Source organism: Budorcas taxicolor, chromosome 7, assembly GCF_023091745.1.
Source record: "Budorcas taxicolor isolate Tak-1 chromosome 7, Takin1.1, whole genome shotgun sequence".
NCBI lineage: Eukaryota > Metazoa > Chordata > Mammalia > Artiodactyla > Bovidae > Budorcas > Budorcas taxicolor.
Window position 1 is genome coordinate 107150200 of NC_068916.1, and position 26729 is coordinate 107176928.

Below are 26729 nucleotides of genomic sequence, written 5' to 3' on the forward strand. Positions count from 1 at the left end.
ATTTTTTAGCATGTTGCAATATCACTTATCTTTATTTTTACCGTCTTAACCATTTTTAAGTGTATTATAATTCAGCAGTGTTAAATATCTTCACACACTTGTACAACAATAGATTTTCTTAAATGGAACTTTATTGATGAATGAAGTGTTGCTTAAGCAATGTCTTTATTGTTCTTTCTCCAGAATATGTATCGTTTTGAAGGCACTGGGTTTTCAAATATTCCTCAACTTATAGACCATCACTATACAACAAAACAGGTCATCACTAAGAAGTCAGGTGTAATTCTGCTGAATCCTATTCCTAAGGTAGGTGCTTACGTTCAGTTTTTTTAAACAAAAGAAAAAAGAAAAGACTGCTTCGTAAGTTATGTCCCACACTAAATAAAGTTCTTAGGTTATTTATAATTTTGGAAACAAATATAGTTAAAGTGTGAAATTTCCTTGGTTGTACTTAGATGGCAGATGGGTTGTCTTTTTATTCAGTGTTTGCTAGGTTACAAATGGCCTGTCTTTTTTCTTTTTCCTTTCAAGTGTTTCTTGAAAGACTTGAGGCTTTCCTTCACACTATAAGGTTCAGAGTTTAAAAGATTTAGTTTATAAAAGATTCTGAGATGTAGATGTCCAAGAAAATGTCCAGCAATTAAGAGTTAATTAGAATTTTACTTTCTGGTGTTAAGTGTATGATATATTGTAAGATATTGGAATTTTTTAAAACTACACTATTCTTCTCGGGTCAGTAAATCATAGCTTCACTGTAGAGTCAGCTAGCTGGGTGAGAGATTGTTCTAGGTCATCGTTACCTCTAAGATCTATCACAGAACAGATTGCATTTATGTGCTTTAAGCAATCTGTGAGGTAGTAAGTGGGTTGAGGAAGGCTTGTGTTTTTAAGGTGAGACCTGTGGCACCTGGACTAGGGGGACAGTGGAGCCAGCCTAGCTTCTGGGCACTTTTAATGGTCCAGGAATTGAGTTGGGGTCAACAGGAGCCCCTTTCCTTAGGGAGCCATCTCACATGAGGAACAGTGTAGAAACAGGGAAGTCGTAAAACCTGGGAGGTTAAGATATGCTGCTTTGAGGCTTATGTATCCAGGGATGATTTGTAATATGAAGCAAGTGCTATTCCCAAGAATGCTAGCATACAATCTAAGTCCACCTGAAATTCTAAACATTTAAAAAGCGTTGGTATAGTCCCCTTTGTTAGCCTGGAGCGCGCTGTCTGTGCTTGTACTGCGTCGTGTCTTTACTACCCACTCTTTATTTTTACGCTCCACCCGCAGAAGATGCCAGCAGTCAGCTTCCAAACACTAATTCGGTGGCTAAAGCATTGTCCTTTTTGCATAATTTTCTAGAATTATGAGTTTGGCTCATTCTTTGTTAGTGTTCTTCCTTTCACTTTTGTTTCACATTTTAATTGCAGAAAACCCTATAAAAATTCTCCTTTAGTCTGGAACAGGCTGTTATATTTTTTCTCTAGTTAAAAAAGGTCTATTAATGTTTCATCTTTCATCGATGAATAACTGCTGTCTGTTCTCATGACTTTATTTACTATTAATACATCAGTGACTTGCAAATTTATGTTTCCAGCTCAGATATATATCTTTCCCAAATCTAAAAATTTTCTACTTTTCACCTGAAACTGAATGTATCACAATTAACTACAAAATTTATTCTTCCTTTATAGTAAATGGTATCACCAAAAACCCAGCTGCTCAAACCATACATCTAGGGGTCCTTTGACAGCTCTTCCCCACTGCCCTGCTCCAGCACTTTAAGTGCCAGGAGTTTTGTATCCTTAGCTGTACATGTGAAAGCATGAACTCAATTCTAGCGTATCCCAATATGAAGTAAAGTTCAGTGCGCTGAAGGTACCACAGTTTGACCATGTTAGGTTAATGAGAGATAGGATAGTGATACTGTCAAATGATTGTGACTCATTTCTTAAGCCAGCCTAGTGTCTGCATTGTCCACTTGCTTAGCCAAGTCTAAGTTGAGAGACCAGAGCCCTAAAAGAGGCGCAAAACAGTGCTTATGTGGCCTTGGGTGTGAATGTGTAAGTAAAGCTGTATCCCTCACGGTATGAAATAGTCCATGAAACGGTCGTCGAGAAACGGAGTAGATGCTCTGGACTGTTACGTGGCCGGTTATTCTCTTCCTCTCAGACCCGCGACTCTGCCTGTGGAGCCGATTATCCCAGCACCCTGTAGCCTTAGTTATGGAAATGACTCCACTGAAAGCTGTAAAAGATTAAGGGGCTACATATGATCGTTTCATGAGGTAGAAATTTGAAGTTAATCTAGTTGACTGTTAACTTGATATTTGAAATATGCAAGTTATTATCTCAATTTATGGTAAATATTATTATGCACTTGATTTAAAGAATCATATCACTCTTTTAAAAGAAAATCACAAAACAGGGTTATAAGAGCAGGTAATTTTCAATCATGAGTGGGAAACAGTTTTCTTATGCTGGTCTTATCTGTTACGTATCTTCTCTTGGAAAGTTATTTGTCGTCTTATAAATGGAATCTCTTTCCTGATTTAATTTGTGTAAGAAGTTAATGTCTTTGACCATATACTGTGCTATAAAACATGTAATTTCCATCTTGCCAGACTTCATTTTTAGCCTACATAAAGAATGCTATTTTGGTCTCAGTATAATTTCTGTGTATAGTACCCCACACCTCTCCATTTGTTTCCCTCTTACTCATGAGAATGTACGTGCACAGTATATGCCTGAGTAGAGGACGTGGCGGCCAGGGTAATTTCTCTCTTATTCCCAGAGGCACGCGAAACTAGACGAAACTAGACAGCCTGAGTTAGGGAAATTGACTTTCTCATGATGATGAAGCGAACCGATCTTCCACCCAGCCATCCCTCACTCTGCCCTGGCTGACGTTTCCTCCTCTGCCTCCCAAAGCCTGTGGGAAGGTATGGGAGTGAGAGAGGTGTCCCACACAGGTTGCTGATCTTGATCATCACCATCATACTAGCAGCACAGTGGGACGCACAGGGCCTGTTCTCTCCTCAGCTCAGACTCTGTTCAAATGTCACTTCATCAGGGAGGTCTTTTCTGACTGCTGCCTGTGAAATAACACCTTACCCCCTTATATCTCTCTCTTGTCCTCAATTTCTCTTTGTCACAGCTCTGTTCACCTGACATCATACTATAGGATGCATTTTTGGTTGTCTGTCTCCCACAAGAGAAATGTCAGTTCTCTAAGGGCCAGGACTGCATGTAGCAGTCAGTGCGACCAGCACCTAAGCCGGTGCTAGCTGCTATGTGCTCGCTTGCTCCAGCCGTGTCCGGCTCTGCGACCCCGTGGGCTGCAGCCCACCAGGCTCCTCTGTCCATGGGATTCTCCAGGCAAGAAGACTGGAGTGGGTTGCCATTTCCTCCTCCAGCTAGCTAGTAGGTGTTCAGTAAATATCTGTTGAAGAATTGAATTCACTGGGCAGTTGCTAGAAGCTTCTTATATGCCTTAACTGTATATATTCCCATGAAATAAATATTGTTATTAACCCCATACAATTATGAACCTGGAACTGAAGTTTACAATGGTAAATTACTTTCACAAAACAACACAGCTGTCAGCAGAGATGAGATATTCAACCCATGTTCTCAACTGCTATCCGTCTAGACTGTAGAGTCTAAATTTTAGAGGCTGTAAGGAATAAAATGTTTATTTTATGGGACATGTGTGAGTTTAATGGAAAGGCAATATCTTTGGTTGCACAAAATAGTAAATTGGAAAAATCTTTACCATAGCAAAAACTATGGGTCTCTATAGAAGGAAGAACATTAGACAGTAATATTTGGTGAGAGTGGAATTTAAGGTACAGTAGAGGATGTTGTAAGGTGTAGGTAAGGAAGACATCTGGTTCACCTTTAACATTTGAAAGTCTGGCTTGTGAAGCTTAATATTTCTTTAGATTTAGATCTTTAAAAATTTTTTTCTTTCTGAATGGAAGTTAAAGTTCATGATTTAAATTCAGGCAAGTTAGGCAGTGAGCCGTTAAGTTGAACCTTTAGGTAAATGACTTGCCTGCCAGCTTAAATCAAGTAATTCTGGCTTTTTAATCAGAATTTTGTATAGTATGCCAGAATATTAGAAGCAGATTTTTGTGGAGAGAGTGAACCTGTGACTGAAGTTAACATGTCGTGAGGTGACCGGTTTCTGGTGGCGGCTTCTCCGAGAGACACACACACACAAAGGGCAGAGAGGAGAGCGCTGCTTCCCATTTAGGCGCTCCGTTCACGCTGTGAGGTTTCAGACCCCTGAAGACTATGCACTTTACCTTATACTCAAGTCACGTAGTCACTGCTCACCAGATACCTTGTTTATTATAAAAGGACATAACTCAAGAAAAGTCCATTTTTCTCTGTAGATTTTGGAAACTATAAAATACCATATACTTTCCTGTTCAAAAAGTTTCTTTAACAGGACAAATAGAACAGAGGGAAAATTTGAAGATTTTAAATTGTGAAGGAAAAAAATTTCAGAGTGCTAACATGAAAATGATTCTGTCCTATTCATCATTTTTGACTACAACCCTAGCTAGCATAAATTATAACGTATAGTCTTTGCAACGTCAATAGTTAAAGAAGAAATTCTTTCCGTAGTTCAGTATTCTAACAGTAGTATGTACCAGTGAACTTGACAGTTACAGTCCCATCTCATATGAAAGTTAGTCTAACAAGAACTATAATAGCGTGTTGTATTCAGGGAAATACAGATAATATCTGAATGTTTACCCTTCATTTTGCATAGTTTGGAAAGTCAAATTAAGCTTGGATTTTAGGTTTGTTCCATTTAATGAAATAACATGACCTTGTCATCGAACATATAACACATAAACTGACTTTCAGCTTTTTATCTCAAAATTTACCAGCAGGTATTGTGAGGAAGAGCAACGTTGGACTCAAAAATTAATAGACCTTGGAGGCCACTAATGATTTCTTATGTGATTTCTCAAAGGAATTTCATGTATATGTCTACCTCAGACTTTCTTAAATATCATATTTTTAGTCTGAGGAGCAAGGTTTTTTGGTAGATAAGAATATTCTTTTTATCTACTATATAAATAGATGGAAGGGTGATGAAATAGTCAGATGGGGGCTGAGAGGTTAAAAGAAAAGTCATTAAAGTTTTTTTAATGTAGACTAAAGGATAGGATTGGTATTTACAGCACAAACATTGCCTGGAGTGTATCATTTCATCATTTTAAAATATTTACAAAATCTATGCATGTGGACCCTGGGAAAGGGAAGGTGTTAGCTGCTCAGTCATGTCTGACTCTTTGTGACCCCGTGGACTGTAGGACACCAGACTCCTTTATCCATGGAATTGTCCAGGCAAGAATACTGGAGTGAGTAGCCATTCCTTTCTCCAGGGGATCTTCCTGATCCAGAGATCGACCCCAGGGCTCCTGCATTGCAGATGGATTCTTTATTGTCTGAGCCACTAGAGAAGGCCAAGAAGCGTGTAGAAATGTACACAGAAAATGTATAAAGGGATTTCTCATATGAACATGGCTACATAACAACATTTTGTCCCTATTACCTGTGGAAACCATAGAACAATAACAACAAAATAAAAAAGTATAAACTGCATTTTTCACAAAACTAGGAGCTATATATTATCCACAGACTTTAAAAAGTACATGTTTAGGTAGCCAAAAGCTCTTTTGCTTAGGCAAAAGTTGTATAGCACAAAGGAAAGAGATGATCAAAGAACCAAGTTGCTCTAGATCTTATTAAGCTCTAGCAAAAATACATGTTGAAAGGAAAGAACTCTAAATTTCTATATTTTTTGCTTGCATCAATGAATGCAAGACATGTGTGGAGAAAATAAAATTTTTCATATAGCTAAGTGATGCAGACAAAACTGCACTTGGAGGAAAATTCAGAACCTTAAAAACTTAACATTGATAAAACAAAAAGAATGAAATGAATGAGTTAAACATCTAATTCAAAAAATTAAGAAGAAAAAACACCACAATTAAAAGGAAAGCAAAAGAAAGGAATTAAGAAAGGTAAAAGCATAAAGGAATAAGTTAAAACAAAATATAAAAAATTAAAAAAATATATAATAACTACTTTTTACAAGATCAGAAGAAAATTAAAATACTTGCTAATTTATTCAAGAAAACACATACCACACGGGGCTAATATCTAATATATAAAGAACCTCTAGAAATTAATTCTGCCCTTGTTGCTCAGACAGTAAAGAATCTGCCTGCAGTGTGGGAGACCTGGGTTTGATCCCTGGATTGGGAAGATCCCCTGGAAAAGGAAATGGCAACCCACTCCAGTATTCTTGTCTGGAGGATTCCATGGACAGAGAAGCCTGGCGGGGTGCAGTCTGTCAGATAAAGACAATCAAAAAGAAAAATTAGCAATGGGCATGAATGGATAGTTTAAAAAATGAAAATACAAATGCCTTTTAAAATATGACAGATGATTATATTATTCAGAATAAAGGAGTACTAAAACTAGGATGAAATATCATGTTTTTACCTAGCAGATTGGCATAAACTCAGTTTGATAATTCAGTTTCTTTGCAAAGATGTACAGATAAAAACCCTTAGATAATTTGGTGATGGGGATATAAATTAGAAAAACCTCTGTTGGGCTTCCCTCATGGTAAAGAATCCGCTGGTAAAGAATCCGCTTGCAATGTGGGAGACCTGGGTTTGATCCCTGGGTTGGGAAGATCCCTGGAGAAGGGAAAGGCTACCTGCTCCAGTATTCTCACCTGGAGAATTCCATGGACAGAGGAGCCTGGTGGGCTACAGTCCATGGGGTTCCAAAGAGTTGGACATGACTAAGTGCACACCACGCTTATGGCAGAAAGTGAAGAGGAACTCAAAAGCCTCTTGATGAAAGTGAAAGAGGAGAGTGAAAAAGTTGGTTTACAGCTCAACATTCAGAAAACGAAGATCATGGCATCTGGTCCCATCACTTCATGGAAAATAGATGAGGAAACAGTGGAAGCAGTGTCAGACTTTATTTTTCTGGGCTCCAAAATCACTGCAGATGGTGACTGCAGCCAGGAAATTAAAAGACACTTACTCCTTGGAAGGAAAGTTACAACCAACCTAGACAGCATATTAAAAAGCAGAGACATTACTTTGTCAACAGAGGTCCGTCTAGTGAAGGCTATGGTTTTTCCAGTGGTCATGTATGGATGTGAGAGTTGGACTGTGAAGAAAGCTGAGTGCCAAAGAATTGATGCTTTTGAACTGTGGTGTTGGAGAAGACTCTTGAGAGTCCCTTGGACTGCAAGGAGATCCAACCAGTCCATCCTAAAGGAGATCAGTCCTGGGATTTCTTTGGAAGGAATGATGCTAAAGGTGAAAGTCCAGTACTTTGGCCACCTCATGCGAAGAGTTGACTCATTGGAAAAGACTCTGATGCTGGGAGGGATTGAGGGCAGGAGGAGAAGGGGACGACATACGATGAGATGGCTGAAAGGTATCACCAACTCGATGGACATTAGTTTGAGTGAACTCCGGGAGTTGGTGATAGACAGGGAGGCCTGGGGTGCTGCGATTCATGGGGTTGTGAAAAGTCGGACACGACTGAGCGACTGAACTGAACTGAAGCACACGCATTGTAGAAGGCAATGTGGCACGATCTACAAAAATTATAAAAGGGATCTCACTCTGACTTAGCAATATGACTACTGCAGCTTGTCCTTTAGTTATACATGTGTATGTATGAAATGATATCAGTATAAGGTTATTCACTGCAGCATTTATAATATCAGGAAATTGGAAATAATTCAAATGTTCTTTAATAGGAGTCTGGTTAAATCAATCATTTTACCCCATCCAATGTAATACCATGAATGAGAAAGCATCTGTATACTGGTTGGAGAGAGTTCCAAGATACAGAAGCAATGTTTCTAAAACTCTTTTTTCCCATAATGCATAGAAATTGCATATTATATTGAGTCCCAGGACATGCCGAATTGGAAATGTTGGTATGGATATGTGTTCATAATTGATAGAGATTTTATGAAACTTTTTATATTTCTTAATGCATCCAAAAAGTCAACATCCAAAAAGTTGATTTTATGAGTCTCAATTTGAAGAAGATTTTATAAAGGATTTTTAAAGTAACAGTATGTGAATTTAGAAGAACATACGGCCTAGGAATGATTTACAGAGAAATGTGGACTTTTCGAGGATAGGCCAACAGGCTGGGGAAGTTGTTTGCAGTTACGGTAAGGGACTGGAGGAGGGTGTGGCAGCCCATTCCCGGGATCCTGCCTGGAGCACCCCGTGGACAGAGGAGCCTGGTGGGCCACGGCCCATGGGGTCACACAGAGTCAGACACGACTGAAGCGACTATGCACGCATGCACGCACTCATGGTAAGGGAAGTATCTAAAACATGGGAAATTCCTAGACTTGTTTTAAGGAAGGCAAGATCAGTTGCCTTGACAGAAGCAGATGGTTTAAAAAGATGAGTAATCTGAAAGTCCAGTTTTGAGAGCTTTGAATACCACAATTAGGATTTCTCTGTGGAAATGCCATTCCATTGCAGGTTTATAAGCAAGGGTGGGATGTGAACCTGACACATCTAAAGTGTAGCTAGTGATACCTTACGAAAGTACGAAAGCCTGACGACCAGCCTTTCGGAGAAGGAAATGGCAACCCACTCCTGTATTCTTGCCTGGAGAATTCTATGAACAGAGGAGCCTGGTGGGCTACAGTCCATCGGATCATGAACAGTCAGGCATGTCTGAGCAACTATCACTCATCCAGCCCTTTAAATTATTTATTGGCACATTTATAAAACAAATAAATCAAGTTTTTTTTACTATGCTTCACAAAGAACTTGTGTAGCCACATCCAGATTATATTTCAGTGAATAATGTCAAAATACATATAGAAAAAATATCAATACCAGGAAAAAATAATTAATAGTGGAAATTTAACAATAGTAAATAAAATACAAAATGCAGTTTTATTTTGTTATGAAATATAAAAACCCAGAGACTCTTGTTAGAGTAATGCGCTAAAATCAAGAACTAGGTGAAATTTCAAGATGAGACAGTTCATCCCCTGTTACTTTACAAATGAGGTAATAATCTCTAAGGCAAGCGGCTCATGCTCAAAGTCACAGAATAACTAAACGTTAAAGTCAGATTTCTAGGTTCCTTTCAGTAAAAATATATTTCTTGTTAAATTGCATGTTGTTGGTCTCATCATTGTACATTTTATTTGAAAGAACATCTAGGTTAGCTTGTATCCAGCTCACAGAAAGGCTGGCATATGTAACCACAAATTTAAATTTTCAAAATTATAATGCATAAGCAAAACAACAGTTATAGTCTCTGGAAGAACAAATATTTGAAACAGACATGATTAATGAAATTATTAAGAGGGTGGTCAGTCGAGGAAGAAAATTACTTGTTCACCAAATTATTACATGAAAGGATGAAAGGAATCAACTTCATATTGATTGATCTATTTTTATTGTACACAGCATATCACCTAAGCCGTACAATAAAATTTTATCTTCATTTTACAAAATACCAACAATTAATTGTCTGTATTTGTTTTGAATAGTTACGATGTACATGTGTTATGCTACTTGCTCAAATCAAACATCTAGTAAATAATAGGTGATTTGAATGTGGTTTTGTCTGACTGGAAGTTTAATCTTAAGTCGTTACAGTTGTTGATGGGCTTGAGATAAAATAACTTGAATTAAGAAAAGGATATATTATGTATTTTAATAAAATATGTGGTTTTTAACTAACAGGCAAAGTGTAGTTTCTTAAAGACCTATAATAATTTCCATGTTGAGCTTGAAATTTAGCTATCAGTCATTGTAGAAAAAGTTAACTAGTGTCATGGTTAGAGAGGAGGAAGGATATTAATTTATTTAAAGCAAAGTTTTACTACCAATGAGTTCTAAAGGAAATTTCTCCCTTGGGATTTTAGATATAGCAATGCCCTTAAAAACGTTTCTGCAAAAGTTTAAGGACAGATTTCATAGATTGTTGCTTTTAGTGTCCTTTCATAATAGCCAAGGGCTTAATATTAAGTTGTATTTTATACAATGTAATGAAACACATTCTGCATTGAAATTTTTTGTCTGATTTCAATTTTTGCTGAATAGAATAATAGAATTCTAGGATCCAGATTTATAGTTGAAACAGTAATAACATTATCATTAAATACAGTAGAAATTTAAACAAGTACCAGAATACCAGAAGATCACACATATGATAATTACAAATCTCTCTCTCAATTATATACCTGAACAATTTAAATTTAGCCAAGTTGGTAGAAGATCCACAGACTGAGTGTAAAATATCTTAACATGGAATGAGGTATTGTTGAGGTGTTGCTTTCTTTCATACTTTGCCCTTAATGGGGGGGCAAAAAAGCCCTGATTATGTGCCAATAATTGATCATTCAAACTTTTGTAAATTATCTTTTCTGGATAATTTAATGGATATTATTATGTCTTTTACTGTCTTACTTTTCAAATCTTGAACTTAGACACTGAGAATATATTTAATTGTTCTGAAACCGCAGAGTACAGTGGATTTAAGTTAGTGAGATCTGGAAAGCAAGGTAAGTCTGTACCAAGAAGAAGACAAAGGCATTCTGATGCAGTTTTATTTTAATTGGAGGACAGTTACTCTGCAGTGTCGTGATGGTCTTTGCCATGGGTCAGCGTGAATCGGCCACAGGTGTACACTGTCCCCCTCCCACCTCCCTCCGCACCCCGCCCCGCTGGGTTGTTCTAGGGCACCAGCTTTGGGTGCCCTGCTTCTTGCATGGGACTTGCACTGGCTATCTCTTTCACATATGGTAATATACATGTTTCAGCGGTATTCTCTCGAATCACCCTCCTTCTCCCGCTGAGTCCAAAAGTCTGTTCTTTACATCCGTGTCTCGATGCAGACTGTTCTTAACGTTGGGACTTTTCTGATGCAAAGCCGTAGAGACGTGGTCAGCAGGGTAGGAGGGATGGATGAGGTGGTCAGGAGTGAGGGAGGTGAGCTGGTAGGGAGACTGTGGCAGAGAGAACAGATGGGGCCTGCTCTGCCTCCGAGCCAGGTTAGTCTCTTGAGTCACATACTCCCTTTTCCCTATAACCGCTCTCTGCCCTGTGCCCCTGGAGTCTGCAGCCCACAGAAACTCCTGAGGTAGGAAACCTCTGATGATGGTGTGTCATTTTGATTTCACTGTTAGTTTTAGTTAATAGATGTATTTACTATTCCACCCATAACTGCTCCCTTACAAGTTAAATGAGCGCTTTGCTGGTGGCTCAGCTGGTAAAGAATCCGCCTGCCATGCGGGAGACCTGGGTTCGATCCCTGGGTTGGGAAGATCCCCTGGAGAAGGGAAAGGCTCCCCCCTCCAGTGCTCTGGCCTGGAGAATCCCATGGACTGGATGGGCCATGGGGTCGCAGAGAGTCAGACACGCCTGAGCGACTGTCCCTTCCCTTCACTAGTCCATGAACATGTCCTCCTCGTCCTCCAGGCTCGCCCCTCGCTGTGCAGCCGTCATGATGCTCACTCACCACCTGCTGTTACTGCCCATCTGTAGTCTGACGCCCCCACGCGAGAATAAGCTCCGCGAGAGAAAGGAGGATGGTCTCACTCGTTCTTTATGTATCCCACACCACCTGATGCAGCATTCACTAAATATTTGCTGCTATTTTTGAGAAAATCTGGACACTTAATAAATGCTTGATAAATATTTGAAAAAAACTTAAAACTTAAAGATATTAATATTCTCTTTTTATAGTAAATATTTAGCATGGTTTAGATTTATGAATGAGATTCCTTTGGAATTGACACACTTCATTTCAGTTCTTTTTGTATAATAGCTTTTTCATTATATTTTTCTTTTCCTTCTTATATTACTTTATATTAGAAGTTGCTTTTTTAGGTAGTTATTTTTCTCTTGTAAATTTCATAAATACTTTTAGGTACAGATAGGAAGTATTTTTAATGTTCTCTTATTTAGCTTATATGTATTTTATACTACTATCAACTGTATACGATTGGTTCTATAAAATCCATTTGACACCTTAATGAGATTTCTCTCTGATATTAACTTTAAAATAGTGAGGCAATCTTGTATAATATTTAATATTTCTTGCTTGCAAATTATTGTCCTGTATTAACCCATTTCAGAAGTGAAAATGAAATACAAGAACTGACATCGCTTATTTTCACTTTTTTAAAGAACCACGTATCATTCTTTACCATATTAGCTAAATTAGTGCTCCCTTCTGCTACATTGTCCTTGAGGGGAACAATTTAATTGTGCCACAAAAGGCTTGTCCCACATCCTACTTTACGGTGACTAAATGTGCATGCCAGGAATTTTAATGACTTCAAAAAATAGTATTTAAATTAGAAAGACCAAGGACGTTAGAAAGATATCCTCAAGTGGTTTTTTTAAACGGTTGTTCATATATAAGCCTTAGAGAAAATGAAACTTGAAGGTTTTCTTTCTGTTACTTATATTAACAACTGGCATACATTAAAACTATACCAAAAATTAAGGTCTTATAAGAGAAATACCCATGCTGGGAAATAATAATCTAGTGGACATCCTTGAATCTTGACTGATAACTGTTTAATGAGAAATAGACTTAAGATCAACAAAGGTCAGTTATAATTCATAAGTTGTAACTTATAAGATCATATAATACATATAATCTTACAAATATATACAACATATAATACAAAGATCAGTTGTAACTTATAAGTTGTATCAAAGATCAGTTATAACATCTATCTCTCTTTGTAATAAAAGACCATCATGTTCAATTCATGGCCCTCACTGTTTTGTGGTTTTATTATTAGAAATATTTTGTAATGGTGAATTCAAGTGGTATGATTTCACTAATACTTTCTAGTGATGCTATGTTCTCTTTTAACTAATGAATGTGTGTCTTTTTTTGCCCCTAGAATAATTTCAGTTGGTGACTAAAAGAGTAATTTTTTAATGTCTATAACACTGGGCTGTGAGAGAGTCAATAGAGTTTTAAAAGTCTTCTCTAGAAATAACTTCTGAAAAAAACTCCTCCATTCCTCTTGTGATCTTGAAAGTAGGGTTTCTGGAAGGTCATCAGTGTTTGTCTAAAGTAAATAGGTCAAACTTTTCTAGGAATTCATAGGTTTTAAGCATGTCTCTTTAATTAACATTCAGTAAATGTGTATTGTGTCTATATTAAAATAGAAATTATATTAGCTACTGGTTTATCCCCAAAGAAATTAGAGTCTGGTTGGGAAGACAGACAAGTAAGTAAGAATTATGATTGAGGTGCTACACCTTATTCTAGAGGAGATTTATGGTCTTTTTAGAGGACATAAGAAGGGCCTCTTACCTTGACAGTCCAGGGAACGCTTCCAAGAGTTGTGCAGGATGACAGAGTGTGCTGTGAGGAACCTGCAGATCATAGTGTTTGAAACAAAGCAGCTGATCTTGGGGTGAGAGATTCTGTGCAGTAGCTGAAGACACAAGAATCCCAGTTTGCACACCTGGAATGGAGAATATCCTCGCAGTCAGGGAGGAGGGAGGAGAAGTATGGTGGACAGAGTAATGCCTCCCCACGCGTCTGTGTCCTGGCCCTCAGCACCTGTGGGTGTGTCTGTCACACAGCAGAAGCGACTTTGCAGATATGATGATGTCCAGCACCTTGAGCTGAAGAAATTATTGTGTTTTATCCAGGTGGGCCCAGTGTAATCAGATTCTTCTAAGAGAGAGGGGGAGCAGGAGAGTCAGAGACAGACCGAGAAGGGCGCCAGTCCTTCCCGTGTCGGGAATCCCCGTCACTTCTCAGAGTGGGACTTGCTGCTCCCCTCCTTTCCATCTTGGTACCTGGCACACATTTTGAGTGCCATTTTCTTTTGAAGCCTTTCTTCACCCCACCAGTTCAAATTAGGTTCTCCTTTCCTTGTGCTTCCATAGCATTCTGCACAAGCCATGATAATAGCACCTATTTTGTAGTATTTCAATCATTTTGATTTTTACATCCTTCAAGTAGTAGATCTGTGAAGTCACAGACTATACTGATTCCTTTTTGTCTTCCTTGAGCCTTGTTTAATGGTGGCTTATAAAAGACCCTAAATAAGTATGAATTGAAAGAATACTTTAAAGAACATAGGATAGCATGAGCTCATAGATGCTGTTGTGTACAAGATATCCAAAAATATCTAGGTATTAATAGGAATGTTATAATCAATAAACTGGGAGATAGTCTGGTCCTTGTCAGTGTCTGTAGTAGAGCCTAGATGACTTAGACTATAGCACTGGTCGCCACCTTCAGGAAAGAGGCAATGACTGGGAGAATTGTAGGGAGTACTACAATGGCGGGAATGTTATACAACTACCGTTAATTAAGGAAACCGTTATTAAGTGTTTCAGGGGTTTTTTATGTGTGTCATCTTCTCAGGACATATTTATCGATAATGGAGTAAATTTCTAGGCTGTTAAAAGAGCGTGCAAATTATTCCCAGCTACCACAGATCATGTGAATCAAAGTATTTTCTTAGATATTGTGGAGAAGCCCACATCACTGATTTAATTGATGGCAAGTTGTATTTTCTTATTAACCCCTTAAAAATTCTAGTTTGGAGTTAGAGGCAATAAAGCAGTGCTCTTCCCTTTAAGATTTTTCCTGATTATTTCCTGGAACTGAGTAGGCAAGAAAGGCTGTTCAGAGGCTGATTCAGGTTGACACCTGCTCCATCAAATGTATGTTCACTGATTCTTTTTCTTAAAATAGTTGAGACAGCACACTTGACCTCTTTGAGACCCAATTTATGTTTCTGTACCTACTGTGCAGTATAGCTGTAAAGACAGTGGTGAAAGCACTTTGTAAATTCTCAAGTACTTTAAAAAGTCACAAGTTATCATATAGTATGCAATGAAATTATGGCTAACTAGGTGGGAAGGTTTAATATCCATAGACTTGGGAAAATGTACTATCCATTAAGCTTTGAGAGCTTTTAAAAAATCAAGATATCTGGCTACTGGTAATCGTTTTCATTATATTGTATACTTCCTTAATATTCATTGGGTTCCTATTACAATGTAAGTTTGACCTAGATATATTAAACAGATATCCTTGCAATCTGGGGCAAAAGACAGGGAAGACTCTATGTTATTGTGTGGGTAATAGATTGAAGCAGTGAGTTATACTGAGTGCACTCTGAAAAGAGAAAAGTAACTAGGCATATTTCAGTGGTGAGGCCTCTCATTTAATAACCTAAAAGACAATAGTGAAGAAACACATGGAAGTCAAAGTTATTAAAATGGAAAGGTGGAACAATCATTTGAAAATGAATGTATAAAGGCTGTGTTTAATTTATAGGTGGTATATTTCATATTTATGTATTAAGGCATATTTCATATATATATTTAGTCAAATATTATATATTGTCAAATATTGAAGAGTTCAAGAAATGTTATATAATATTACATTGAGTGAAGAGGACATAATTTTTAAAAATTATTTTTAAAAGTAATCTATGTTGTAATATCCCTTTCTTATCTAAATATATCACTAACTGTGGTGTAAAAATCCTAATTCTCTTAATACTGGATATTATGCCATATTACTTCCCTCCATTACTTTTAAAAATTAATTCATACTACAGGCTAATTTTGCCATGTCAACTAAGAGGCCATGAAAACTATTATATCCTGTTTTGATAACGTCTCTGTTCCAATTCCTCTGTCTAACAGAAACCATTCAAGCTAAAATACTTTTAATACTATTTCTCTGATGCTGTTTCACCTGAAATATATAAAAGTGTGAAACTTCATCCCAATTTCCTATGTCAAGAACTAATGTATTTGAAGTTGTTTTCAAATTGGTTGATTATTTAGGCATTTTTGCAAGAACATAGGATATGCCTAGAAGTCCCAGTGAAAAAAAACTGTGCCTGAGGGTTTGGACTAATGAGAAAATGTGAATTTCCAAACACCCAAGTTGAGCATACTTACTATTGTCACCAGATTCCTTTAGTCCTCAAGTGGTCGTTCAATATCCACAGTGGGTCTTCCTGAATGATATGAAGAGGCAAAGAAACCAGTGAATGCTGGCCTCACGTTTTGTTGCACAAACATGCACCCTAATAAAGTCTCTTGCCATTTGTTTACACTTTAGTGAAAACTGGTTATTTGATTCTATTGGGTAGGGTTTTAGAGAAGTTTTTCTAGAAGGGATTTAGGTCATGATTTGAAGCAGATGGATAGAATAGCCTGTCATACTTCATCATTTTGTCAAAGGCGCTAAAGAGTAAGCTGAAGTAGTTTTTTCTGTTCATGAAGCTTAATTTGTTTTAGTTTACTTTCATTGTTTAATAATTATGGCAAACGTTAAAAAGAGCTATAATATTTATCAGCTTATTTATGCATAGCATGCTTCATTTGGAGACTCTTGCAAATATATGGTTAATACAGCAGACTAAAAATTAGCTGAGGATGACACTAGAGGGAAGAGAAAAAAGCATGATTAACATGTTTAATCAGGAAATAATTGTCATATAGCAATGTTTATGAGACTTTGTGAGTTAAAATACAACAAAAGTAGGAAAAAAGGAAGCTACTCAGAAGAACAAAAGCCCATGGTTCTGAAATCTGAGAAAAGGCGCCTGGAAAGTCTTCCCTGAGGAAGGGTTGTTGTCCAGTTGCTCAGTCGTGTCCAACTCTTTGTGACCCCGTGGCTTGCCGCACGCCAGGCTCCTCTGTCCTTCACCATCTCCCAGAGTCTGCTCACACTCGTGTCCATTGTGTCGGATGCTGTCTCACCATCTCACCCTCCGCCTCCCCCTTCCTCCTGCCCTCAGTCTCTCCCAGCATCGGGGTCTCTTCCAATGAGTTAGCTCTTCCTATTGACATATACTTTGTATTCATACTTAGGTATACTCTAACTCAGGTGTTGGTCTAAGTGCTTTCCTCATTTAAATATCAGAAAACCCCTCTGAGGCAGTATTATTATTTTCCCACTTGCGGTGATGAGGGAAGTGAAGCCCTGAGAAGTTGGGTAATCTTCTCAAGCATACTTAGGTGTGAAGTGGAGGTGCTGTAGATCCTGGATCCCAATACAGGCAGTTTGCCCTCCGAGCATCTGCTCTTAAGCACTGTCCTGTGCTGCCTTTCCAAGTGCGTGCAGAGGACAGTGCCTGTAGTGCCGTCTTTGTAGTGAGTATGCTGACTTTCGTGTGATTGTTCTCATTACAGCTGTCAGTGACGCTATTACGGCCAGTGAAACTGTCACTTTAAGAAATGTCAGTACTTTCCTCTCTTCGTTGTAGAGCTCCCTGAAGTTTACCCCCTAGACCTGTGGTTTTGAAAGTGCATTCTCTGGATCAGTAGCATCAACATTCCCTGGGAACTTGTTAGAAGTGCAGATTTCCTGGTGTCATCCCAGACCTACAGACTCAGAGAGTCTGGAGTGGGGCCAGGCTCTGCTCTAGCCAGCGCTTCAGGGCTTCCCAGGCTGCTCAGACAGTAGAGAATCTGCCTGCAGTGCAGGAGGCTTGGGTTCGATCCCTGGGTCGGGAAGGTCCCCTGGCAAAGGGAACGGCAACCCGCTCCAGGATTCTTGCCTGGAGAATCCCATGGACAGAGGAGCCTGGTGAGCTACAGTCCATGGGGTCGCAAATAGACAGGACTGAGCAACCAACAGGCTCACTTTCACTTTCGGTGATTCTGATGCTCCCCAAAGTATAAGCACCATCAATGTAAATGAGTAAAAAAGAGCTATCCTGAACCTGTAAGTTCTCTTAATTACCTTATGTCTGTAACTCAGACAGGGAGAATATGGGAGGAATTTGAAATAATGATATGTGTATTCTGCCTTTTGAAATAAGAGGAGAAATCACATTAATCAAGTAATAGGCTGATAATTATTTGAGGTACAAGCAATGACCTCTTTAAAAAATATCCTAGTGATCAAGAATCAGTGAAGCAGAAATGCCTATTTTATGACTTTTTGGAGAAGTTGATGTTCCAAAATTGATTTTCGCAGTCTCATCAGAATTCACAAGAAAGATATCTAAAATGATATTCTGCATGAACACTGTATTTTTTTTGGTCTTCTTTTTATGAGCTGTATATTCGCTGTAATTCTGAAGTGATTCTAAGACAGAAAATGATAAAGTTCATTTACTTAAATTATAATTCTTAACCCTGTGTTTGGTTAATTGTAATGTGGTAAATAAAGCTAAACTGTAACAGTTATTTTTTCAGAGCAATGTCCTTTGACCTCTAGGCAAAATCAGATACCCTGCTACACATTTTAAATTTCCTCCTCAACATTTTCCATTTTATTGTAATTACACGTTTACTAGGGTGACCCTGTTTAAGCCTCATTCCCTCACCCATAAAATGGCAGTATTCTTACCCTACCGGTCCTGCTGTCCCAAATGAGTCAGCATGTGTGGGGAGCATGCGGCTGCCCGTGTCGTCTGCCCAGAGCTTCTGATGTAGCAGCGCTGCTGCCGTAAGCCCCAGGAGGGCATGTGCCGCTGCTCCCTGTAGCTGTTTGATGATCAGGTGTTCGATGAATGGGCTGATGGGCTGAATGGCTCTGACTTTATGAGAGCCCATGGCAGTGTGAGGCCACGCGCAGCACCAGTAACAGTGTCAGAGGTCTTTGAGCCGCGTGCTTAGCATTTCTGGTGAAGCAGTCACGGGCACAAAATTTTAAGACTGATAGCATCTCTAACCAGGATCTATAGGTAGACGATGACATAGTGCATTCTCCGTGTCTTACTGCTTTTCTGCTTCCTCAAAACCCCTATTCTCTTACTTTACTCTCTGCCTGCTTAAAACATCTTGGTGCTTTCAGTCTAAACCAAGTTGAAATCTAATGATGTTTTGAAATTGAGTTGGTTTTTGGAAGAAATCTGGACAGCCGATTCATAGTATTCTTGATATTTTCATCGTATTCTTATCAGATCTACTTTATTCATAAACATGAAACATATGCAAAGCAGTAAATCAACTTTTGGCCACTCATGACAGTGGAATTTCTGATGGGGCAGTCATGGTTAGCGGTTTTATCAGCACATGGGGCAGATGAATGTTTCTAAGCCATGTGTTTCTAAGCCATCAGAGCAGAGGAAACAGTGGTGTTACTCATAGGAGACCGTCCGTAAAATTTGATTTTAGGCACTTCAGAATTTAATTTGTAGCATCGAGGTCACAGAGGAGCAAAAGAATCAGCAGAATTTAAGAACAGTCAGAAGGTAAATGGTGCTTTAAAAATTACAAGTCCTAGATCAGGTAGAGTGCCTTACCCAGGTCTTTCTTCCAAGAAAGGAGAGAATTGTGAGACAGTTCGAGAATCTGCTCAAGGCTTGCTGGCCAGGTGCACACGCACACTCGCGTGTGCTCCCCCTTTCTCTGTCGCCTCCTCTCTTCCTCTCTGTGCTCTCTCGGTCCTTTCATGCAGTCGGCATTATCGCTGAGCACCCTCCGTGCAGCCGGTGCTGGCGTTGCGGTGGGGAGCACGAGGGACACGGTGCCTGCTCTCTTGCAGTGCGTGCTCGCCGCTACGCGATTGCTCAGGAAGGTCCTCTCAGCCACCTGACCCTGCTGGCACTTTCCTGTCTTCTCCGGCGCTTGCCTTCCTTTCTAAGTACTTCTGTAGAAGTGAAAAACTCCTAAAAGACTTCCTAGAACTCTGCACCTTAACTTTCTTATGTCTTAAACTTCTCTTTGTGGAGAATTACAGTTAATGAAGGCAAAGATCTAGAGGCATGTGAGAAAAGGAATTGGGTATATACTCAACCAGGTTTCCGGAAACTACTCAATTAGTCAAGTTAGAAATAACTTGGTGGTTGTTGTTCACTTGCTAAGTCGGGCCTGACTCCACACCCCCATGGACTGCAGCGTGCCAGGCTTCCCTGCCCTTCACCTTTTCCTGGAGTTTGCTCAAACGCGTAGAAATAAAAAAAGTGAATAAAATGTCCCACCCAAACCAGCTAATGATATACACAAGTGTATCTTTAGGGTCTAAAACTGAAAAATATTAAATGTTCATTGACAGAGAAATGGATAAGGAAGATGTGGTGTATATATGTATAATGCAGTATTAATCTTCCAGAATAAAAGAATGTTGTAATGCCATTTGCAACAATGTGGATGGACTTAGAGATTGTCATACTGAGTGAATAAGTCAGACAGAGAAAGACAAATATCATATGATATCCCTTGTATGTGAAAAAAAATGGTATACTTGAACTTATTTACAAAACAGAAACAGAATCACAAATGTAGAAAGCAAATTTAGGATTACCAGGAAGGATGGGATAAATTGGGAGGTTGGGACTGCCATATACACACTACTACATATAAAACAGCTCAGTAAGAAGGACCTGCCGAATGACACAGGGAACTCTACTCAATACTCTGTAATGACCTGTATGCGGAATGAGTCTTAACGAGTAGGTATATGTATAGCTGATCCACTTTGCTGTAGCTGAACACTAACGCAACATTGTATATCAGCTGTCCTTAGATAAAAATTTGAAAATCAAAATAAAATTTTTATTGAGGTATACTTGCTTAATACAATATTTACAGGTATTCAGTATGACTCAACTTTTAAAATATTATACTCCATTTATAGTTATTGTGAGATGTTGGCTGTATTCACTGTTGTACAATGTACCTTTGTAGCTTATTTTTCTAACAGTTTGTACCTCTTAATACCGGACCTGTATATTGTGCCTCCTCCCTTGCTGCTCCTTATTGATAACCAGGAGTTTGTTCTTAGTATCTGTGTGTTTCTTTCTTTTCTGTTAGGTTCAGTAGTTGGTTGTATCTTTTGGAGTCCACGTAGGAGTGATACCTTACAGCGTAGGAGTGATACCTTACAGCGTTTGTTTTTCTCTGTTTGATTTATTTCATAGAATCATACCCTCCAAGTCCATCCATGTTGTTGCAAATGGTGAAATTTCTTTCATTTGTTTTTTTTGTGACTGAGTAGTATTGCCTTGTGTATGTACACACATCTTCTGTATACATTTATGTGCAAATGGACACTTAGGTTGCTTCCGTATCTTGAGAACTGTAAATCATGCTGCTGTGAACATCAGAGTGCATGTGTCTTTTCGAATTGCTGTCTTTCTTTCATATATATGTACTCAGGAGTGGAATTGCCGGGTCATGTGGTCATTCTGCTCTTTGTTTGTCTGCACCAGATCTGAGCTGCAGCAAGTGGGATCTCTAGCTGAGGCGTGTGGGATATAGTTCGCTGACCAGCGCCTGAACCCAGGCCGTCTGCAGCCACTGCACCCCCAGCAGGGTCCCTGCCTTTAATTTTCAGTTTCTGGGAACCTGCATTTTGTTTTCCACAGAGAGTGCACCAGTTGACCTTCCCATCAATCGTGTTCCAGGGTTTCCTTTTCCCCACGTCCTTGCCAACATAGGTATTTGTGTTCTTTTTGATAACGGACATTATGACAGGTGTGAGGTGTTATCTCATCGTGGTTTTGATTTGTATTTCCCTGATGATTAGTAATGTTGAACACATTTTCAAGTGCCTGTTGCCATGTGAATGTCCTCTTTGGAAAATTATCAACTCAGGTCTTCTGCCCAATTTTTTATTGTATTTTTTTTATGTTGAATTATATGAGCTGTTTATATATTTTGGATATTAACCCCTTGTCAGTCATATCTTTTGCAAACATTTTCTATCATAGACAGTAGGTTGACTTTTCATTTTGCTGATGGTTTTTGTTTGTATGCAAAAGCTTTTAAGTTTGAGTAAATCTTTTTTTTTTTGCTTTTATTTTCTTTGCTTTAGGGTACAGTTCAAAAAATATTGCTGTGATTTATGTCAAAGAGTATTCTACCTATGTTTTTGTCTAGGAGTTTTATGTTTTCCAGTCTTATTACATATAGGTGTTTAATCTATTTTGAGTTAATTATTGTACATGGTATTAGACAATGTTCTAATTTCATTCTTTTCCCTGTAGCTGTCCAGTTTTCCCAGCGCCACTTATTGAAGAAACTGAATTTTCCCTGTTGTATATTATCCCCCCTTTGTCATAGATTACTTGACTTAGAGTGTCTTGGTTTATTTCTGGGCTCTCTGTCCTGTTCACTGATCTGTGTGTGTGTGTTTGTGCCAGTCCTGTATTGTTTGGACGGCGCTGTATTGCTTTGGTGACTGCAGCTTTGTAGTAGTCTGAAGCCAAGGAGCATGAGCCTTCCAGCTCTGTTCTTTTTTTTTTTTTAAGGATTGTTTTGGCAGTTGGGTTTTTTGAGTTTTCAAACACATTTTAAAATTATTTGTTCTAGTTCTGTGAAAAATACCATTTACAGATTCCAGTGATAAGGATTGTTTTTTAATCTGTAAATTGCCTTTGGTCATTATAGCAATATTAATAGTTCCAGTCCAAGAACAGAGTATATCTTTCCATCAGTCCTTCAGTTTCTTTCATCAGTGTCTTCAGTTCAGTTCAGTTCAGTCGCTCAGTCGTGTCCGACTCTTTGCGAACCCATGAATCGCAGCACGCCAGGCCTCCCTGTCCATCACCATCTCCCGGAGTTCACCCAAACTCAAGTCCATGGAGTCGGTGATGCCATCCAACCATCTCATCCTCTGTCATCCCCTTCTCCTCCTGCCCCCAATCCCTCCCAAGCCTCAAGAGTCTTTTCCAATGAGTCAACACTTCGTATGAGGTGGCCAAAGTACTGGAGTTTCAGCTTTAGCATCATTCCTTTCAAAGAACACCCAGGGCTGATCTCCTTCAGAATGGACTGGTTGGATCTCCTTGCAGTCCAAGGGACTCTCAAGAGCCTTAAAAAGTATAAAATTTGGATGAAGGATTAACTAAGCATATTTGAAAATATAGAAAAAAATCTTGGAGATGAAATTGTTCTTAAATGAAGACTTTATGCTGTACAGTGAATAAATCCCAGTCAGTCATTTCTCTACATTCTTCATAGTTAGATTTCATTGAGTATTATGCTCATGTCTTTTCTTACACAGATATAACCAGTTACTCTTTATGTAAAATTATATGGGAAAATATGGTAAAGAATGTGTCTAAAATCAGTTGAAAAGGGGATTTTCTCTCAATCAATGGCAGTGTGATAGACTAGTTTAGTAAAGCAACAAGTTAGACACTGCTTGTTACAATATTATATATTTAGAATTAGTTAGAATTACCTATAGGCCTTCCCAGGTAGTGCCAATGGTAAAGAACCTGCCTGCCAATGCAGGAGACGCAAGAGACAGGCGTTCAATTCCTGCCTTGGGAAGATCATCCGGAGAAGGAAAGGGCAATCCGCTCCAGTATTCTAGCCTGGGAAATCCCATGGACAGAGGAGCCTGGTGGGCTACTGTCCATGGGGTCGCAAAGAGTCAAACAAGACTGAGCATGCACATGCAGGCAGAATCACATATAAAAATTAAATCATAATAAAAGAGAAAGTAGAATTTAATATTTATAATGTTCTAGAGATGGAGATGAAACCTTCAAAGGTTAGAAAACATATAGAAAACTAATAAGGGTAATGTGACCAATTTTGATTATCTAACAATATACTAATCTTAAATTTTAACAGAAAAAAAGTCTCCTATAAAAGAACAAATCACAAACTTAACTAAACTGCATGTGTGTGTTTTTCTTTACTTGGTCAGATTAGGGTTTTTACATTTTTTTTCATTCCTTTATACGACTATTTCTTTCACTGTGATGATTAGTATAAGCCTTTGAAAAATGCTCAAGAAAAAATTCTGTAAATATAATTATTATACTAGTAGTATTTCCATTATTGTATGTGAGATAAGCATGGGAATACAAAACTATTAATATGAAGGAGTTTAATATGATATAGGGAGACGTTTGGGTTTCTCTGGTGGCGCTAGCAGTGCCTGTCAGTGAGGAAGACATAAGAGAAGCTGGCTCAATCCCCGGATCAGGAAGACCCCCTGGAGAAGGGAATGGCACCCCGCTCCAGTATTCCTCCTGGAGAATCCCATGGACGGTGGAGCCTGGTGGGCTGCAGTCCCTGGGGTCACACAGAGTCGGACACGACTGAAGCGACTTAGCGTGCACGCGACAGGTAGACATTTAATACATTTCTGTTCGTTTCAGTAAGACCATTTGCACTCTATTCACCAATGTTTGTTTCAGTTATTCGCAAACACTCATATTGTCCTTGTAGTCAGCCTAGGACAGGATATAAATTGTAATAAGTTTGTATTCTTAAAGTGCCTTATACTTGCTAAGGGCTCAATACATGTTTCTTTTAAGAATTCATTAGAGAATTTGGGCCACACCACAGATACAATCCATTTAATTTTTTTCTACTGAAAACATACAAAGTAAGCTGCTTCTTAACAGTAATCTATGTCAGTAAAAGCCAAAAAATATTTTTTTTAAAAATTAGCTAAGTCATGAAATAAAACATTGATGAATCTGAAACACACTAATACCTATAAGATTCTTTTTGTGGTTAGTCAAGTCAAGCAATATTAGAAGAAAAGCTTATGATTTTACTAGCCTACTTTAACCTGGTACTTCTCATTTATATTCCACTTGTGTCAATAAATATTGTAATCATAATGTAAAAAGCATGGTTGATAAATGATTGGTGAAGTTTCAAAATGCCAGAATTAAATTCTGTAAAAAGTGCTATGAATGGCATCTTGATTTATATGTAGTAATGTATTTCAACTTAGAAGATCATGGTGATGCTTGTTACGGTATTAGGGGACGCATGTATGTATGTGTAGGCACCTGCATCCTACCTGTCCACTTACAGTTAGAGAAACAAAAAGGGCTGGAGATTTGAAAAAATATTGCAAATGAAGAGAGAATGAAAGAAATGGAGGCGAGGATAACAGAAAGTAAGTCAATACTTTGAGTGTTTTAGAGGTGTCAGTATTTTTGGTGTTTGAAATCAGAGACAACGTGGGTACTAGTGTCAGTAGAGCCATGGAAAGTACGTCTTTATCAGGCCGGAAATAAGGGAGAAAATGATGAGAGTCATTACTCAGTGAAGTGGAGAGCTGAGTCACTTTCTTTAGTTTCTGTGAAATAAAGCTTAAATAAAACCGGGCAGTACAGAAACCCTTTATCCAAGTATACTGCAGAACTGTTCATTTTAGGCAGACATTCATGATTTGGCATACTGATAAGTACTAAAATACTCTCAGTGCGCTACTCTTAACATTAAAATATGTGCCAAACTTAAGTGGCATGAGATAAAGCTTTTTGAAAATGTATTCACACATGCACAGGTATATACATATATATTGAAGGAGTTGATTGGATTATTACATAGTTTAATTGTTATAGTTACTAGCAAGGTAAATGAAAAAAGTATAGGCATATTTTTTAATCTTCAATGATTATAAGTAATGAGTTATGTTTCCTACAAAACAAAAAATTCAAATTGATGAAAAAGTATTGATTTTGTTATCTATATGTGACTATAAAGTTTAATGAAAAGATACAGATTTAATCTAAATAAAACACTTTTCAAATAGATGGACCAACTTTGATATCTTATTTTTTAAGAGATATATATGGTTTTTAGGATTGTCATTTATACCACATTTTTGCAAAATTTGTCATCTCAAACAGATGAACAGTTTGTTTGTACCTCGAGATCTCCTCCTTTACTCATTTTTATTCAATATTTTTGTTAAGTGCTGATTTCTCTCTCTCTCTTTTTTAGCACTTGCTGTTTTACTGAGGAAAAGCTCTCTTTAAGCAGTTTCAAGCCCTCAAGCTATATGGCTGAGCTACATTAAATCATCTCAAAGTTTTCTCTTCCTTTGGCTCGTCTAGTTCTTTTTCCCCACCGTATATCTCAAATTCGAGATGAGGATGTTCTTCTGATATTGAATAGTTGAATGATATATATTGTCCCGCCAGTTCATCCTTATCTGTCTTTGTATTGAAAGCTTAATGGCAAACTTGAGGCCAGGTTTGAAGGTCAATGAAAGGATAGGAACTTTGAGCTTGTATTTAACATTTAATCATCATTCTGTGCCCTCTGCATGCTGGGGATGCTTGATGAATGTTGATCAATAGTGATAACAAATAAGATGAATAAGATGAATTGAGGTAAAGCCATGCCCAGAAAGAGGCTTACAGGTCTGCAGCAGGTGCCAGATCCCTTAAGAAGCAGAATCTAGTCTCTGTAAATAAAAAGCAGCAGAGTTAGTGAAAGGTCCCCTGGCCATAGAGGCAGGGTTTCTCTCTCTTCCTCTCTCTTTCTCTTTTTTTTGGTACCTTTTTCTGCTAACACATTTCCTCTGTGAATTCCCGTGTGGGTCCACGTCAGGGCACACACACACAGAATTAACCAGGAAACGCATCCTCGCTCTGAGTTTTTATGTTTTGCGTCTCTTCCCAGTCTGCCTGCCACTGGGACCTTTTCAGTCCTCAGATAACTGGTTTACGTATTTGGTCCAGAGTTTTTGTTGTAAGCGGTGGAAGGAATAGATGGTAGTGAGATTGCTTCATCTTATTTGTTATCGGAAGTCTCTACTGAGATTGCTTTTTAATTGATATATATACATTTTATTTTTGAAAAAGATTCTAGAGAATTCTTTGTAGGTTCCTTTTTTTGTTAGTTTGGTAATATGAATCATTTCAAACATAAAAAACTACAGAGAATAAAATAGTATGTACCCATATCCAAACTCATTTAAAATTTTTTCTGACATTTTACTGCACTTAATTTTTAAGAAGAATTG

General features: G+C 38.2%; 1 protein-coding gene across 1 annotated transcript in view; it reads left to right on the forward strand.

Annotated features, from left to right (window-relative positions):
- The window catches only part of FER (FER tyrosine kinase), a 459494-nt gene that overhangs the window by 248604 nt on the left and 184161 nt on the right, over positions 1–26729 (forward strand). Inside the window, exon 13 of the mRNA XM_052643475.1 lies at positions 184–306. Within this exon, the coding sequence (XP_052499435.1) occupies positions 184–306 (123 nt within the window). The remainder of the gene's footprint in view (positions 1–183; positions 307–26729) is intronic.